The 19,465-nt window shown below is 38.9% G+C and overlaps 1 protein-coding gene across 1 annotated transcript; it reads right to left on the reverse strand.

Moving 5' to 3' along the window:
* Positions 1-12,671: 12,671 nt before the first annotated feature.
* Positions 12,672-13,103, reverse strand: LOC138899304 (uncharacterized). The gene has a single exon (XM_070185462.1). It carries the CDS (start codon positions 13,101-13,103, stop codon positions 12,672-12,674), a length of 432 nt encoding a protein of 143 aa, XP_070041563.1.
* Between the last annotated feature and the right edge of the window lie 6,362 nt (positions 13,104-19,465).

A 19,465-nucleotide genomic window follows, 5' to 3' on the forward strand; every position in this document is an offset into this window, starting at 1 on the left:
AATGTATACAGTATTTTGCTTGGCCGAAAATGGCATCTCCCACGAACTTTCTTCTCTTCTTTGCTATTGAGTCACATACAATGATATAAATACACTCAAATACATTATTATTTTTGTATAAATACATTATTTTTTTTGCCTATATTTATGCATTCCAAAGGTCTGTATTTTTTTAATATAGCCGAATATTACTGTTTTTGTGATTTTTTATTGTTTGAATACAGTCGAATTGAATACGGTGAATTGAATATAATGTATAATAGTGAATAATGAATATTTGTGATTTGAATACAATATATACGGTGGAATTGAATAAAACGGTATACACCCTATTTCTTAATTTTTTTTGTTGTTTGAATACAACTATATTCAATATAGTGAAACTGAATACAATTCAATATTACTCTTTTCGTTATTCAACACTATCACTATTTTTTAGGCGGATTACCTCACTATATTTATAAATACATTTACGCGAATACATGAAATACAAAATTAAATAGCTGTAATCCCTGTTTTTTAGGCGGATTACCTCACTGTATTTATCAATTCAGTCTCGCGAATAGATGCAATAATACATAATTAAACAGCTGCAATCCCTATTTATTAGGCGGATTACCTCATTGTAATTATAAATACAGTTGCACGAATACATGAAATACAGCACAGTAGCAACGAAGTTTTGTAGAATTGATTTTGTTAAGTTAAATTAAGAGTGATACACGCTACTTGATCCTCTTTCGGTTATTAAATAACTGGATTCCCCTATTTTTTAGACGAATTCCGCTACTGTATTTGCGAATACAGTAGCACGAATACAGTCGAGTAACAACTAAATAGTAACTATATGAAATAAAAAATTAATAGCCACTAAACAACAATAGTTTCTCAAAATCCTCGTTAATATTTCACTCTTAGCGCGACGACTTACCACTTTTTGTATGGCCCTCTTCCACAAACCATGTCTAGTTTTGTAGGGAACCTGCATTTTAGCATTTTATATTATGTAGAGGAAAATAATAAAGTTTAGGAAAACTTGAGTGTATATTTGTAATATCATTGAAGAAACGAAAACATCAACAAGTCAATATATTAGTTATGATATTTATATGTCAATAGGAGTGGGTCGGAATATCCTTTAAAAGGAAATATCACCTAACATTAATTTCTTTTTAAGTCCATGGGACGTGAAATCTTATCGTGTAACCTTTCTTCAAAACTATGTACATAGATAATGGCTAAAAATATAAAATGACATATAATAAAGCAAATGTAGTTAGATAATCATGTCAATATATCAGAAAAAATGTCAAAACTCTTTTAATAGAAGTCTACCGAATTCTTGATATTTGTTGGTAGAGGAAATGGAACTTTGGATTACTTAAATATCATGATGGCCAAAACTGAAATTTATCTTTAGGGGACTAGAATCACAATTATTTCATTTGAAAACTAATCCATTTGTTTGCAACTAATTGAAGTATTAACTTGCAGATACGCTCTTGCTTTAATTTCAAGGAAAAAGTGTTGGTATATTCTAGCCTGTACTTAAGCAAACACTAATCAGTGATTAAAAGAACACTAATTAATCAGTATCCGACAAAATATCACCATAGCTAATCCAAAACAAAAAATCCGGCAAAGTAATATCTTTTTAGTTACAGTATTTTACAATTTGTTCATCAAAAGTAATTTCAATTTTGTTTCTAATTCCTACTTTATGGCATTGGGCAAGTTTAGATGTGTACTTATCTTATTTTTTAGATTACTAACTTATAACCGATAATTATCAATAATTAACCTTTTAAAAAAACTGCGTACTTTAATACAACTTATGTATAAACTCGAGTAACTTGTATAAAATCCTATACTTTAGGGACCAATTAATAATCATGGACAGTTGATTGACTTTTTGCATTTAATTAAGGAAAAAGGGTATTTTGGTCTATTGTTACATCTGTAATGACTCAGCCATTCGTTTTGAGTATTACAGCCCTGTTCCCCTATTTGCTGCTCAATTTATGCCTTACAGTTGATTTATGACTTATCGGGTTAGTTAATTCGGGCCCGAAAAGATTTCAGAGTGAAATGAGACACTTAGTCTCATAATTAAAAACTTAAGTTGGAAAAGTTGACCGGATATTCACTTATGTGTAAACAATATCGGAATTAAATCTGATGATTCCAATAGCCCCTTATGGTGATTTTGGACTTAGGAGCGTGTCCGAAAAATTATTTGGAGGCCCGTAGTGGAATTTGGCTTGAAATGGCGAAAGTCGAATTTTTGGAAAGTTTGATTGGGGGTTGACTTTTTGATATCGGGGTCAAAATCTGATTCTGAAAATTTTAATAGGTCCGTTATGTCATTTATGACATGTGTGAAAAATTTGAGGTCAATCGGACTTGATTTGATAGGTTCCGGAGTCGTTTATGGCAACTTAAAATTTTAAAGTATATTAGGCTTGAATTGGGGTATGATTCGTGATTTTAGCGTTGTTTGAGGTGATTTGAGGGTTCGACTAAGTTCATATGATATTTTGGGATTTGATGATATGTTTGGTTGAGGTCCCAAGGGGCTCGGGTGAGTTTCAGATGGTTAACGGATCAAAAATTTGAACTTAAACACTTGCTGAAATTTTCTGATATCTGTATCTGTTTTCCTTATACGCAATCGCGTGAATGTGTCTGCGATCGCGTAGGCTTAGTTGGACAGTGGGGGTTTTTATTCTATGCGATTACGTGGGGATATCCGTGATCGCGTAGGGTTAATTAGGGGATGCTGAGTTTTGTTCTATGAGATCACGTGAAGATGGATGTGATCGCGTAGCTCTGGGATTTTGTGAATCGCGAACGCGTGGCTATGGTTGCGTTCGCGTAGAGGAAATGGAGCAGAAGTGGAGATCACACGTTTATGCTTCGCGATCGCGTAGGTCTGTGAAGTTGTACATCGCGACAGCGTGGTCAGGTCCGCGATCGCGTAAGGTTAAATCTGGTCAGGAGCAAACTGTACTTCGCGATCACGTGGGGATATCCGCGTTCGCGTAGAGTAAAAGCCTGAGCAACGAGTTTAAGTTCTGAAATCCATTTTTGACGGATTGGAGCTCGGAAAGAGGTGATTTTTGGGAGTTTTTCAAGGAAAATAACGGGGTAAGTATTTTTAACTCAATATTAGTTAAATTACCCGAATCCATGGTTGTTTTTATCATTTAATGGGTGAATTAAGTTGAAATATTTAGAAAAAACCTCTTCGTTTAAATTGAAGATTTGAGGGTCGAGTTGAGGTCGGATTTTGGTAAAATTGGTATGGTTAGACTCGTGGTTGAATGGGCTTTCGGATTTTATAACTTTTGTCGGGTTCCGAGACGTGGGTCCTACGGGCGATTTTTGAGCTAAATTTCGGATTTTGTTGGAAAATTAGTATTTTCTTATGGAATTAATTTCAATAAATTTTATTGACTGAATCGAATTATTTGTGGCTAGATTCGAGGCGTTTGGAGGCCAATTCACGAGGAAAAGACATTGCAGAATAAAGAATTACACGGCTTGTGGTAAGTAACTCTTCTAATATTGGGGGCTGAGGGCATGAACCCTGAATAAACGTATTATGTGAATTATTTGGAGGTGACGCACATGCTAGGTGACGGGCGTATGGCGTGCACTATAGAAATTATGACATAATTGTTCCGTGGAATTCTATAGTCAAATAATCTCGGCATTTTCCACGCAGTTTTATGTGTTAAAGAAATTGAGCTGAGAATCATATTAAAAATCATGTTGAGGCCATGTGCCAGTATTACTGGGACCCACAGAGGTCATATATTTGTGAATTATTTATTTTAAATTGAAAATTCATATTCAGTCATATTCATTTTATTACATATCATATCTCAGTCTCTGTTGTTATTTATCGATTCATCATATCATCATTTTGGGCTAGTTTCATGACATTGTGAGCCCGAGAGACTGGAGAGATTGATGACCGAGTGAGGCCGACGGCCTGATTGTGAGGATAATTATGGGATCGGGCTGCACGCCGCAGCAGGTGATATTGGCTTTATATACTTTATTATTATGGGATTGGGCTGCACGCTGCAGCAGGCCAGATTGGCTTATTATAGCACGTGATTTGTCCGTGCGGATACAAATATTGATATTATAGTACGTGAGTTATCCGTGTAGTACGTGAGTTGTCCGTGTAAATTATATGGCTTGGGCTGAAGGAGCCCCTCCGGAGTTTGTACACACCCCCAGTGAGCGCATGTACCTACTGAGTGCGAGTGCCGAGTGCCGAGCGCGAGTGCCGAGCGCGAGTGCCGAGCGATTGGGAGGATTGAGTGACTATGAGGAATGAGTGAGTGAGAGGACTGAGTGACTAAGAGGATTAAGTGACTGGGAGGACTGAGTAACTCGGAGTACTAAATGAAATGATACTTTGAGCTAGCGTTTGGCCATAGATTCCCAAATTTGTTTTGAAAAATCTAATTTGGGTGAAGTTTGGTTTGAAGATGAAAATGTGTTTGGACACAAGTTTTCAAAACATATTTCACTTTAAAAAAAAAAAAAATGAAACATGACTTATACCCACAAGTTCTAAAAACTATCACAAATACCCATCAGTACATTTATCAATAACATTCATTATATTATCGCAAACCATAGTCTTGAATATAAATAAATTTGGTACAAAATTATTATTTTTATAATGAACTACATAATACACTATCAGATGATTGAGAAGACGAAGCAACATTGGGGAAAAAATAATAAATGATGGGCTCATTTATAAAATATAAAAGTTTGGGAAAATTTTTAAAAAAATGTAATAGTGATATTTTGGGCCAAAATCAGCTCTTGAGCTGGTTTTGAGAATTTGTCAAAATATAGATACAATCTATGGACAAACATGTATTTGCCAAAAAAATACAAATATATTTTGCAAAATCTATGGCCAAATAGGTCATGAGAGTATGCATATAGTTTTATCACCGAGTTGCATCGCATTGACATGCACACTTGGCATGCAAGCGTAGAGATGCATTTTTCTCATGCTGTACGGTATCACGTCATTCATGACTTCTCACACATATTGGAATATGGGCATATTGATGCAATTTCCCCTGGCTATGTAGAAAGAAAATGAAACATCTTATTTATTGTTGAAAGGAATTTTGGAAAAATTATTATTTTCAAACTTATTCATATTTTTGGCAACTTCGATAAAAGATTTGAATTTTCACTGATACACTTGAAAGGTAGAGCTATTTTCAAAAAACATGATTAAGTTGAGCATGTTATTGTTGAATTATTACTTGTGCTGCTTTAAATTATATGGTTATGAAACGTTGTTGGCTATTGGTGTTGGACCTCGACTTGTGTTCCAGCTCGTCACTACTTTGAACCTAAGGTTAGGTTTGTTACTTATTGAGTACATGGGGTCGGTTGTACTCATACTACACTTCTGCACCTTGTGTGCATATATTGGATGTTGATGTTGTTATGTTCGTTGGGAGCTGGATCTGAAGATGTACCTGCGTTCCGGTTGTAGCTGCCTCTTTTTCATGGTAGCCTTAGATTTATAACAATCTGTTCATGTACATTTCAAACAAATGATGTATTATTTCATACCAGGTTTGTAAATTCTATTCATAGAAGTTCGTGATTTGTACTATCAGTTCTTAAGGAATGCATAAGGTTAAGATAATTATTTATTTAAATTGCTTTATTAATTGTTATTGGAATTGGTTAGTGGTTAAGTGGCTTACCTCGCAGGTGGGTTAGGTGCCATCACGGCTAGTCGGATTTTAGGTCATGACAAGTTGGTATCAGAGCTCTAGGTTCATAGGTTCTACAAGTCATGAGCATATGTCTAGTAGAGTCTTGCGGATCGGTATGATGACGTCCATACTTATCTTCAAGAGGCTACATGGTATTTAGGATAAACTTTCCATCTTTCTTTCCTTATCGTGCGGTATTGATTCAGCTTGAAGCGTAATCATTTTGAATTCCTTCCACGCATTTGTGTGCACATGTAAGCTCTCGGTATCAGCTGCTTATTGCCGACTTGTGATTCTATAAACAAGGTTCGATATGTGTATTCTATGATTTGGTGATGGGCCAGTCAGGAGGGCTTGAGGCCAGGTATAGACCGCAGCTTAGGCTTGGTAGTTTCAGTTGCCTGAACTTGTACATTTGGACTCATATATCCGGTAATGTCCCAATGAGTGGAATTTATGGATCGATGAGCGGTTGAATGGCTATATGAGGAGTATGATGTGACTGCGAGATATGTCCAGATGGTTCGAATATGATGGGAAGAGTTTTTTTGGGATGTGAAAATGACTATTGGGTGCTTGATTTCTATCTTGATGTGACGTATAGTCTCGAGTTATGAGTGTGTTAAAAGATTTTTCATGTTGTTTAAATGTGGAATGAAGTAGATTTTTCATGTCTTGTGGTGTGTTCAGACTCATGAAGATTAAGTGATGGCATAGTAGTTGTGGTTGTGAAAGGTTATGGAGAGATGACAGTTTGAAGCTTAGCAGGTGGGTTATCGCATACGAGGTAAACTACGGATATGCGGTCATAATAATGTTGAGTGTAGAGTTCTTTTCAAGTGTATGTGTTCAGATCTGAATTTGAATCTGGGTGAGAAAGTTGACTTGACTGTCAAGAGAATAAATGCGAGCTTAGCGAATGATTGGGGTATTTTATGGTTGGTGTTGCATGAGCCTGTGAAGAATTTTGTTGAATCTCACTGCAGTATCATGACAGTAATACGGTATGGGTGTTGTGAGTTATTAAATGAAATGATCTATGACTTTGAGCCAAGTGGGGGAGTCTACTATTAATAGTTTGATTTCATAGTTATATGTTAAATTTTAGTTTTGGTCTGAGACATACTTGTAGATAAGTTATGAATGTAGAGGTTGAGATTGGGGATGACTCGAGTAAGAAAATTCCTAGATACGAGTTATATTATACTTTATGAAAATATGAAAAACATGCAATGATTAAGTTATTATTTGAAGGATGTAGTGCACATGGAGTATGAATTTGATTGGTGGTGTTAAAGTAGGGTTACTTTTTTGAGTGTTGTTGTGCTAATGGAGCACGTGTCTTTCAGCCTATTTGGGCGGTGCAATTTAGATTTGAGCAAAGTCGGTGACTCTCAAGAAAATTCTAATGGATTCAAGATTAATATGTAGCAACTGAGAATTTTGGCGAATTTGTATATGACTAGAATTTGAGATTTAAGTTCATTGGTGTCTAGACTTGTGGCATTTTTTTTTATATATCGTTATGGATTTAAAATTTCGGTATCAAGAAGGTGAAGGAAATGGCTTTAGACTCAAATAAGGTATTTTCAGAGTGGGTGTTTCGGTTGTGGTATTTATGGTGGTAATTATGATGTGGTGAGACTTTACGGATGTTTTGGTGGCAATATTCTTGGGTTTGGTGACATGCGTGGCTTGGTAGAGTTAGGGAGATTTAGCTCAAATAACTTGGTTATGTGAAAATGGATTTCAAAATGTTCTTGATGGTTTCTACCATAGTTATAATCGAATATTTTCTACCGATGTGGAGAACGCATTGTGTATTGTGATTTCTTCCTGGAAGAAAGCAAGAGAAAGGGTTCTAACTAACCGGGTATGTAATTTGCTGGTGACTCAGAGTTAATAATGAGATTCTTGTGCATGTTACATGATGGCATGATAGATGTGATGTATTGTACGGGGTTAAGATTTACATGTACATGTTGGCAGTTCAGTCTTGAAGGGAAGGTCAAGAATTTTGGATAGCATGGTCAGTTTTCAATATTTCGATGAATGTTATAACTGCTCGATAATCCCTGAGAAGGGTGTCCATTTCAGAAGACGCATTGTGTTTTGACTTACGGATGTTCATCGGTATAGTAGTACTCACCTGGTTGATAGACTGTTAGTATTCAAATTATTGCAATGTGACACGGAAGATTTATGAAAGTATTCCTCATGGGATTATCGTGAATGGGAGATGTGTTAGTCATTTTAGTGCTGGAGTTGGGATGAGTTACGGTGATTCATGTGTTCGATGAATTTGGAGACTAGGAGTTCTCAGAAGTATATTGTTTTGGGGTTGCAACCTATTTGAGGTGACTATTTTATTTAAAATTCGGTGGAGGCACTAGTTGCGTTAATTATTTGTAATAGCTATGCGCTATGAGTGCGCATATATGTGAGGTTTGAGCCCATGTGCGGGCATTAGAGCAAGTATTTGTACTCGGAGGAATGCTTAGGCTATAATATGCCTAGAGTTGACTATTGAGCATAAATTTATGATGCTTCTCGTGTTCTTACCTTTGTTGAGAACTATTTGGGCTACACTTGATGTTACAAAGAGGCTAATTCCCCGAATAAACGGGGTGGTTACTATTTATGCGTTAAATTGCCAATTTGAAGTGTGATAGCAGACTTTGCACATGCTTACACTATGGCGTGTTATTTCTACCAGTCCAGGAGCATGAGAATCTTATTTCATTATCATATACATGTGTACTTACTTAATTGATCCTGTATGATATGCTGGGACTGGAGGCCTGTGACCATGCCGGGTGAGGGAATTTTATTTCTTTGATAATTTATCAGATTTCATTGCTTTTCTTCCTCTAAAATTCTGCACATGCGCCTACAGTTATCCTCTTCATGAAATTTGAGGAGTTGGTTGTAATATTGCGGTTGTGGTGGTGTTTATTGAACTTGCAATACGATTCTCTTCCTTGAGACATCTCCCATATTTGGGTACGCGGATTGCGCATTGGTGGCTGGAGTTATATTGATGTGGCGTGCCTGTGTGATAGTTGTGTTTAATAATATAAGGTCATTAGACCTAGAATGGGTACTATCAGGCTTAATTATGGTATATTCGAGAGGATTATGGTTCTGGTTGGGGTGAGAGAGCTCCATGGCTAGTTGATCTGATAAGTGGTTATGAATTTTTGATTGTTTCTTTCATCATTAGCAGTGTACGAAGGTTTCAGAATGAGGTTATGTTGAATGCGGGGTTTTATACTAGTACTTGGTTGGTTTTGAGTAGTTACTGTGATCAGAAATGGTGCTACGAGTATGTGAGTTGTGTAGTATGTTATGTAATTATATCTTGGATTATGGTTATGGCTGAATACAACTTGTTCAGGCTTATACAGTGTGTAGATGTGAGATTCGGGTCTTGAAAAGAATTATGGATGTTAGAAATTTGGCTCCAAGGTTTTTGGGCTAAGGTTAAGTTAATGATTTTCAGTTATGTTGTGTGGTCAGGACTAAATAGAATAAGGTGATGTGAGATCACCCCCGGGTACGTGCGTGGTAAGATGGAATAGTGATTTGATGGCTTGGAAACAAATCTTGGCACGTTCGAGGACGAACGTATGTTTAAGTGGGGGAGAGTGTAACGACCCAGCCGGTCGTTTTGAGAATTACCGCCCCGTCCCCCCATTTACTCTTCAATTTATACCTTACAGTTGATTAATGACTTATCAGGTTAGTTGATTCGGGTCCGGAAAGATTTCAGAGTGAAATAAGATACTTAGTCTCATAATTTAAAACTTAAGTTGGAAAAGTTGACAGGATATTCACTTATGTGTAAACGATCTCGGAATTGAATTCTAATGATTCCAATAGCTCCGTATGGTGATTTTGGACTTAGGAGCATGTCAGAAAAATTATTTGGAGGTCCGTAGTGGAATTTGGCTTGAAATGGTGAAAGTCTAATTTTTGGAAAAGTTTGACCGGGGGGTTGACTTTTTGATATCGGGGTCGAATCCGATTCTGAAAATTTTAATAGGTCCGTTTTGTCATTTATGACTTGTATGCAAAATTTGAGATCAATCGGACTTGATTTGATAGGTTCAAGAGTCGTTTGTGAAAACTTGAAATTTCAAAGTTAATTAGGCTTGAATTGGGGTATGATTCATAATTTTAGCGTTGTTTGAGGTGATTTGAGGGTTCGAATAAGTTTGTATGATGTTTTGGGACTTGATGATATGTTTGGTTGAGGTCCCAGGGGGCTCGGGTGAGTTTCGGATGGTTAACGGATCAAAAATTTGGATTTAAACAGCTGCGGGAATTTTCTGATGTCTGTATCTGTTTTCCTTATACGCGATCACGTGAATGTGTTTGCGATCGCATAGGCTTAGTTGGACAATGGAGGTTTTTGTTCTATGCGATCGCGTGGGGATATCTGCGATCGCGTAGGATTAATTGGGGGCTGTTGAGTTTTGTTCTATGCGATCCCGTGAAGAGGGATGCGATCGCATAGCTCTAGGATTTTGTGAATCGCGAACGCATGGCTATGGTTGCGTTCGCATAGAGGAAATGGAGAAGAAGTGGAGATTACGCATTTGTGCTTCGCGATCGTGTGGAGGAGTGTGCGATTGCGTAGGTCTGTGAAGTTGTGCATCGCGACAGCGTGGTCAGGTCCGCGATCGCGTAAGGTTTACTATGGTCAGGGGCAAACTGTACTTCGCTATTGCGTGGGGATATCCGCGATCGCGTAGAGTAAAAGCCTGGGCAGTGAGCTTAAGTTCTGGTCCCGTTTACCATTTTTGACGGATTGGAGCCCAGGAAGAGGCAATTTTCTGGAGTTTTTCAAGGAAAACAATGAGGTAAGTGTTCTTAACTCAATATTGGTTAAATTACCCGAATCCATGGTTATTTTTATCATTTAATGGGTGAATTAAGCTGAAAATTTTAGAAAAACCCTCTTGGTTTAAAATGAAGATTTGAGGGTCGAGTTGAGGTCGAATTTTGGTAAAATTGGTATGGTTAGACTCGTGGTTGAATGGGCTTTCGAATTTTTTTAACTTTTGTCGGGTTTCGAGATGTGGGTCCCACGGGCGATTTTTGAGTTAAATTTTGAATTTTGTTGGAAAATTAGTATTTCCTTATGGAATTAATTCCAGTAAATTTTATTGACTAAATCGAATTATTTGTGTCTAGATTCGAGGCGTTTGGAGGCAAATTCACGAGGGAAAGACATTGCAGAATAATGAATTACACTGCTTGAGGTAAGTACCTCTTCTAATCTTGGAGTTGAGGGTATGAACCCTGAATATACGTATTATGTGAATTGTTTGGACATCACTAGAAACTCATAATGGCCATATTTAGTACGGAAGGCAGTCTTCGGAACATCTGAGTCCTGAATCTTCAACTGATGGTATCCCGATCTCAAGTCGATCTTAGAAAATACTCTATCACTCTGCAACTGGTCAAACAAATCATCAATACCCGGCAACGGGTACTTGTTCTTAATGGTGACTTTGTTCAACTGGCGGTAATCAATGCACATCCTCATAGTCCCATCCTTCTTCTTCACAAATAATACTGGTGCACCCCAAGGTGATACACTCGGCCTGACGAACCCCTTCGCTAGCAACTTCTCAAGTTGTTCCTTTAACTCTTTCAATTCTTTCGAAGCCAAACGATATGGAGGGATGGATATAGGCTGAGTGTCTAGAGCCAAGTCAATACAGAAATCAATGTCACGATCCAGCGACATGCCTGGAAGGTCAGAAGGAAATACATCGGTGAACTCCCGGACTACTGGCACCGAATCAATGGTCGGAGACTCTGTGGTGGTATTCCGAACATAGGCTAGATAAGCCAAACAACCCTTCTTGACCATATGTAGAGCCTTCAGAAAAGATATAACCCGACTAGATGTACTGACAGACGAACCCTTCCACTCCAATCTAGGCAACTCTCGCATTGTTAAGGTAACAGTCTTAGCGTGGCAATCAATGATGGCGGGATATGGGGATAATCAGTCCATGCCCAGGATGACCTCAAAGTCAGTCATATAAAGTAACAGAAGGTCGCTCTAGTCTCGTAACCACAGAATGTGACCACACAGGACCGATAGATCCTATCCACAACCACAGAGTCGCCCACATGAGTGGCCACATAAACAAGAGTACCCAAGGACTCACGAGGAATACCTAGGAAATGAGCTAACAGAGATGATGCATATGAATAGGTAGACCCTGGATTAAATAATATCGAAGCATCCCTACTGCAGATAGAAATAATACTTGTGATCACGGCATCTAAGGCCACTGCATCTGGTCTGGCCGGAAAAGCATAGAATCTAGCTGGAGCGCCGGCTGGCTGGCCTCCACCTGGCTGAACAATAACTGGCTGACCTCCCCTTGCCTAGCCTCCACCTCTAGGATGGCCCCTACCCACATGTCCCCTACCTCTGGCTGGTTGGACGGCTGGTGCTACAATCATGGGATGATGACCCTGCTGTACTGCCTTGCCCCGAAGTCTGGGATAGGTTCTCTTCATGTTACTCGGCTCTCCACACTCGTAACAACCTCTCGGTACCATAGACTGCTGCCCCGAAGTCTGACCCTGATGGCCTAAATACCCACTAGAAGAACTCGGAATGGCTGGTGGGTGGTATGAACTATCTGGCATGGCGCTAAAATAGGCACTGGAAGAACCCTGATGAGCTGGTGGGCGATAAGAATTCTCTGGCATAGCACTAAAATAGGGTCGCGCCGGAGCATCCCGAGGAAGTAGTGGTGCTGGATATGTCGCCCTGCTAGGCTGACCCCTCCCAACCTGCCATCTGCCCCTGGCCGGGGCACCTCTAAACTCTCCAGAGAATCGGGCCCTCTTGTCCTGCTATATCTACTCTCTACCCCTCTGGCGGTAGCCTTCAATCCTCCGCGCAATCTCCACTACTAGCTGATAACCAGTACCCATCTCAACCTCCCAGGCCATACTATCCCGAATATTGGGGTGAAACCCCACAACAAATCTCTGCACTCTCTCTGTGTTGGTAGGAAGTATCATAAGTGCATGGCGAGACAACTCAGAGAATCTCGCCTCATAATCGGTCACTGACATCTGACCCTGCTCGAGCTGCTCGAACTGACCTCGCAACTCTTCTCTCTCAGAGGGTGGAATATACCTATCCAAGAAAAGCTGTGTAAACTGGTCCCAATTCATAGGAGGAGAACCCGCTGGTCTACCAAGAAGATAAGATTGCCACCATCTACGGGCCCTGCCCTCCAGCTGGAAAGTAGTGAAATCCACCCCATGGGACTCCAATATCCTCATATTGTGTAGTCTGTCCCTACACCGGTCAATGAAGTCCTAGGGATCCTCATGCCGCTCGCCACCCGAAGATAGGAGGGTGTAGCCTAGTCCATCTGTCCAATAGCTTCTGCGGATCGCTGTCCGAAGTTGGTCTAGGCTCAGGTACAGCTGCCGCAACTGGCTGGGCTCCGCCCACGGGTAGTGTACCCGGAGTCTGATATACTGCAGTTGCATGCCCCGGAGCCTGGGCAGTAAGGGTCTGTACTCCCTCTCCCACTTGAGATGTGGCTAGGCCTGCTGGAAATAAATCAGCCTGAGTCATAGTGTCCATGAACCACAACATACGTCCCATGATCTCCTAAAAACCCGGTGCTGACATGAAATCTACCGGGGCTGGCTCTGCGGCGGGCACCTCGCCCTGCTCCTCAATGATGGGATCCTCTACTGGATCTGCTGGTGGTGCTACCGGGGCAGCTCTGGGATGCCCTTGTCCCCTACCTCGGGCCGATGCCCTCCCCCGGTCTCTGCCTCGGCCTTTAGCAATGGGGGGAGCAACTCCTCCCTAATCTGGAATGTCTGACGTACACGTCCTCACAATCTGTGAGAGAATGAGAGAAAGGGTTTTAGTATACCACCAACTGCACGATAGGAGATGAATAAAGAGTAGTTTCCTAACACCCTATAGCCTCTCGAAGATAAGTACGGACGTCTCCGCACCGATCTGCAAGACTCTACTAGGTCTGCCCATAACTTGTGAGACCTACGTGAACCTAGTGCTATGATACCATGTTGTCACGACCCAATTCCATCATAGACCGTGATGGCGCCTAACACCATTGTTAGGTAAGCCAACACTGATCAAACTAATGGTTTCCCATTTAAATAGATTACTAAGTGGATAATATTTTCTCATTTGTTTAAAAGATTTAGAAATTTGCAAATGTGACATAATTAAATGGAAACAAACAACTACTGATCGTAATCATGTAAACAAAACCAAAATCATAAGTCTACTAGTGTGTGTACCAAGACCTGGTCTCACAAGTATGTGGGCAATCTAGTAGGATATACAAAAGAACACTAGCCTACTGTTTGAAAGGGAATAGATAGAAAAATAAAACATAAGGGAGACTCCAGCTGCTACAGAACAGCTCGAAAGGCAGCTCACCGCGAAGTCTCGAGATGGGGATCAAATCTGCGCACCAGACTGGTAACCAGATGCACCTGCCTTAGATCATGTACAATTAAGTACAGAAGTATAGCGCGAGTACATAAATAATATGTACCCAGTAAGTATTTAGTCTAATCTCGAAGAAGTAGTGACGAGGGGTCGACTCCGACACTTACTAGGGCCAATAACACGATAATATGAAATTCTTATTAAGCATGATATACAACTATAAGTCTCAGAACAAGAAATAACTGAACAAGTCTTCAGAAATATTTAAGAGCTTGAATCACTTCCTTCCTTTAAAACATATGATCACACAAATAATGAATTTATACCGATTATGAAAGGAACTTCCAGTTCTATTATCACACACGAATACCACCGAGGATGTTCGGTCCGATCCAACATAAATGTAAATTGTGCACTGCCGAGGGTCGAACGGCGCGAACCATAGATGAATCTATTACCCCGCTAGCAGATCATACATGCGACGCGGTCAAATATAAATTGATCAATAAATCATAACCCTTTCGTGATTCTTTTCAAAATAAAGATAATTCGACTTGAAGCTTTTAAATCCTTAAAAATCCTCAACTTAGTTCCATTTGATACAGTTAACAAGTATAATCGAATAACGGTGTCCACAAGCATAGTGTAAACCTAAAACTACCCGGACATAAATAGGAATAGTAGCTAAGTACGGACTCTCGTCACTTCGTGCGTATGTAGCCCTCCATAAATAACAACACATATTAATTAAATTTACCTATGGGGTAAGTTCCCTCTTATAAGGTTAGAAAAGAGACTTACTTCGTCTCAAAGCTTACTTCCCAATTCAAGAATGCGCTCAAATCTCCAAATTTGATGCCAAACGACTCGGAACTAGCCAAACATTATATAAATCGATCAATCTATGCTCAAAAGTTCATAGCTCCACTATTAAAGTGATTACTCAACCAAAATTGCAAGATTCCTAAAATTCACCCCCGGGCCCACACGCTCGGATTCCGGAAGGTTTTGACGAAAGTTATTACCCATAGCCTTAGGAACATAATATATGATTTTCACTAAGTTTCATAATTATTTTCGTGGTAAAATCTCATTTTTTTATTAAACCCTAGGTTTTTCATCTCAACCCATGATTTATACCAATTTTCATGTGGAAATCTAACCACAATATATGTACTAAACTCATATTTAAAAGAAATTACTTACCTCACAAAGCTAGGTCGAAATCCCCTCCTTAGAAGCTCTCAAATCGCCCAAGAGTGAAAGTAAATGTGATAAAAAGGTCCTAACTCATAATAAATGAGGCTCACTGCCTCCGGCGGTTTCCGCACCTGTGGTCATAGGGCCGCACCTGCACCTCACTTCTGCGGACAAGGGTCCGCTTCTGCGGAATTCACTGGGCCGGCTGGGATCGCTTCAGCGGACGGGTACTCGCTTCTGCGGAGGATGGGCCACATCTGCGGAACCTAGACTGCCCTCATTTGGCTGCTTCTACGAGGCTTGGCCCGCACCTGCGAGCTCGCACCTGCGGCTGACTAAGTGCAGGTGCGGTTTTGACATATCTGGTGCATCAACTGTTGCTCCAAATTCTCATCTTGGTCTGAGCCTCGTTCAATTGATACTCGGTGCCCCCGGGTCCCGTCCGAACATACCAACAAGTTTGGAATCATAAAACAGACTCGCTCGAACTCTCGGAATGCCCGAAACAACATTAAAGCTAAGAATCGCACCCCAAAGCGAGATGAATCAAACTTAAGAACTTCAAGTTCTTCAATTTACTTCCAATGCGTCGAAACGTACTTGGACTACTCAGAATGATACCAAACTTTACGTGCAAGTCTTAAATGACATTACGGAACTATTTCCGATCTCGAAATTCCGTTTGGATCTCGATATCACCAAAATCCGCTCCAAACCAAATTTAAAGAACTTTTAAAACCTTCAAGAACCAACTTTCACTATTAGGCGCCGAAACGCTCATGGGTCATCCAAAACCAGATCCGAACATACGCCCAAATCCGAAATTATCATATGAACCTATTGGAACCGCCAAATCCTGATTCCGAGGTCGTTTACAAAAAAATATTGACCGAAACCAAGCTTGGCCTTTTAAGCCAACCACTACAAAAAAAAAACTGGAATTAGCTACGAACGTTGTCGCTAATCCGCTAAATCGCTCGTAGCTAGCAGAATTTCTTGATAATCCGTCGCTAATCCGTCGCGAAATAAGATTAGCGATGAATTTTTCTGTTTACCTACAGAATATGTCCGTTGCAAAAACTAGATTTTTTAGTAGTGAACCTTAAGGAACCAAGTGTTCCGATTTCAACCCGAACCCTTCCAAATTCCGAATTAACCATCCTCGCAAGTCATAAAACAGTAAAAGTATGTACGCGAAGTCTTATTTAGGGTAACGGGGTTCTAAACAACAAAATGACCGATCGGGTAACTACATACACTGACTGGAAAATATCTTCTTATCACCTACCACTTTGTTTCCTTTACTTCAACTTAGCATCAGCTTTGTCCAAGAAAAAAAATTTGCATTTAATACTTATAACTAACAAATAAATGCACAGTCTATACTGCTATTATTTAGTTACAGTTAGGTGATATATATAAATGTATCATTATTTTGAAATGAATTAATAAGAAAAACGTATTACATTAATTGAAACGAAGAAAGTTTCCTTTTTTAAATTTTGGTATAACCATCATATATTCGAAATGCAGTGACCAAGTAATCTAAGGATCCTACTTGCCCTATTTTAGGGGTAAACGCTCCTTGTTGAAATTTGTTCATTCTTCTCGTTTGGCAATAAAAAAGATTTCTTTTTTTTCGAACTTTTTTTCACTTTTTCTCCAAAATGGCCATGAAATTTTAGATTTTCATTTGAAAATGAATTTCGTAATTTTTCGAAAATTTAAAAAAACTTCAAAAAGTTATTTTTTAAAATTTTCACTTGAGATCACTCACAAAAATTCAAAAACATTCCAAAATTATATTCATGCCCAAATACAACTTTAATTTTTAAATATCACTTTCACTTAATTTTTTTTTTCCACTTTTTTCCGAAATTTTACAATTCTTATCTCCAAATGCCCACTTAGAGTTTGAAGTGAAAATATCTTATTAAGGATATGCTTAGCTCCCGTTTGACCATAGATTTTGGCTGATTTTTATTCAAATTATTTTTAAATTTTTTTATTATGGTAATTTTTTTTTCAAGTTCCTAAAAATTAGTTTAGCGCAGTTTTTGGGGTGAAATATTTTCTTCTACTCACAAAATTTCAACCTTTTATTTTTAATAAAATGCTTGTCCAAATACAAACTTTAACTTTCAAAAGTTATTTTTCAGCACAACTTCAATTATTTTTTGGGAAAAGGCATAAGTACCCCCTCAACCTATAACCGAAGTTCCAGCTATACACCTTTTCTTTTCGAGGGTTCTAATACCCCCTCAAATTGCTTGAAGCGTAATCATTTTGAATTCCTTCCACGCATTTGTGTGCACATGTAAGCTCTCGGTATCAGCTGTTTATTGCCGACTTGTGATTCTATAAACAAGGTTCGATATGTGTATTCTATGATTTGGTGATGGGCCAGTCAGGAGGGCTTGAGGCCAGGTATAGACCGCAGCTTAGGCTCGGTAGTTTCAGTTGCCTGAACTTGTACATTTGGACTCATATATCCGGTAATGTCCCAATGAGTGGAATTTATGGATCGATGAGCGGTTGAATGGCTATATGAGGAGTATGATGTGACTGCGAGATATGTCCAGATGGTTCGAATATGATGGGAAGAGTTTTTTTGGGATGTGAAAATGACTATTGGGTGCTTGATTTCTATCTTGATGTGACGTATAGTCTCGAGTTATGAGTGTGTTAAAAGATTTTTCATGTTGTTTAAATGTGGAATGAAGTAGATTTTTCATGTCTTGTGGTGTGTTCAGACTCATGAAGATTAAGTGATGGCATAGTAGTTGTGGTTGTGAAAGGTTATGGAGAGATGACAGTTTGAAGCTTAGCAGGTGGGTTATCGCATACGAGGTAAACTACGGATATGCGGTCATAATAATGTTGAGTGTAGAGTTCTTTTCAAGTGTATGTGTTCAGATCTGAATTTGAATCTGGGTGAGAAAGTTGACTTGACTGTCAAGAGAATAAATGCGAGCTTAGCGAATGATTGGGGTATTTTATGGTTGGTGTTGCATGAGCCTGTAAAGAATTTTGTTGAATCTCACTGCAGTATCATGACAGTAATACGGTATGGGTGTTGTGAGTTATTAAATGAAATGATCTATGACTTTGAGCCAAGTGGGGGAGTCTACTATTAATAGTTTGATTTCATAGTTATATGTTAAATTTTAGTTTTGGTCTGAGACATACTTGTAGATAAGTTATGAATGTAGAGGTTGAGATTGGGGATGACTCGAGTAAGAAAATTCCTAGATACGAGTTATATTATACTTTATGAAAATATGAAAAACATGCAATGATTAAGTTATTATTTGAAGGATGTAGTGCACATGGAGTATGAATTTGATTGGTGGTGTTAAAGTAGGGTTACTTCTTTGAGTGTTGTTGTGCTAATAGAGCACGTGTCTTTCAGCCTATTTGGGCAGTGCAATTTAGATTTGAGCAAAGTCGGTGACTCTCAAGAAAATTCTAATGGATTCAAGATTAATATGTAGCAACTGAGAATTTTGGCGAATTTGTATATGACTAGAATTTGAGATTTAATTCATTGGTGTCTAGACTTGTGGCATTTTTTTTTATATATCGTTATGGATTTAAAATTTCGGTATCAAGAAGGTGAAGGAAATGGCTTTAGACTCAAATAAGGTATTTTCAGAGTGGGTGTTTCGGTTGTGGTATTTATGGTGGTAATTATGATGTGGTGAGACTTTACGGATGTTTTGGTGGCAATATTCTTGGGTTTGGTGACATGCGTGACTTGGTAGAGTTAGGGAGATTTAGCTCAAATAACTTGGTTATGTGAAAATGGATTTCAAAATGTTCTTGATGGTTTCTACCATAGTTATAATCGAATATTTTCTACCGATGTGGAGAACGCATTATGTATTGTGATTTCTTCCTGGAAGAAAGCAAGAGAAAGGGTTCTAACTAACCGGGTATGTAATTTGCTGGTGACTCAGAGTTAATAATGAGATTCTTGTGCATGTTACATGATGGCATGATA

The sequence above is a fragment of the Nicotiana tomentosiformis genome, chromosome 9 (assembly GCF_000390325.3).
Source record: "Nicotiana tomentosiformis chromosome 9, ASM39032v3, whole genome shotgun sequence".
Lineage (NCBI taxonomy): Eukaryota > Viridiplantae > Streptophyta > Magnoliopsida > Solanales > Solanaceae > Nicotiana > Nicotiana tomentosiformis.

Excerpts from the sequence above, each read along its gene's own strand:
- LOC138899304 (XM_070185462.1), bottom strand. The coding sequence starts at position 13,103 with ATGAGGATATTGGAGTCCCATGGGGTGGATTTCACTACTTTCCAGCTG.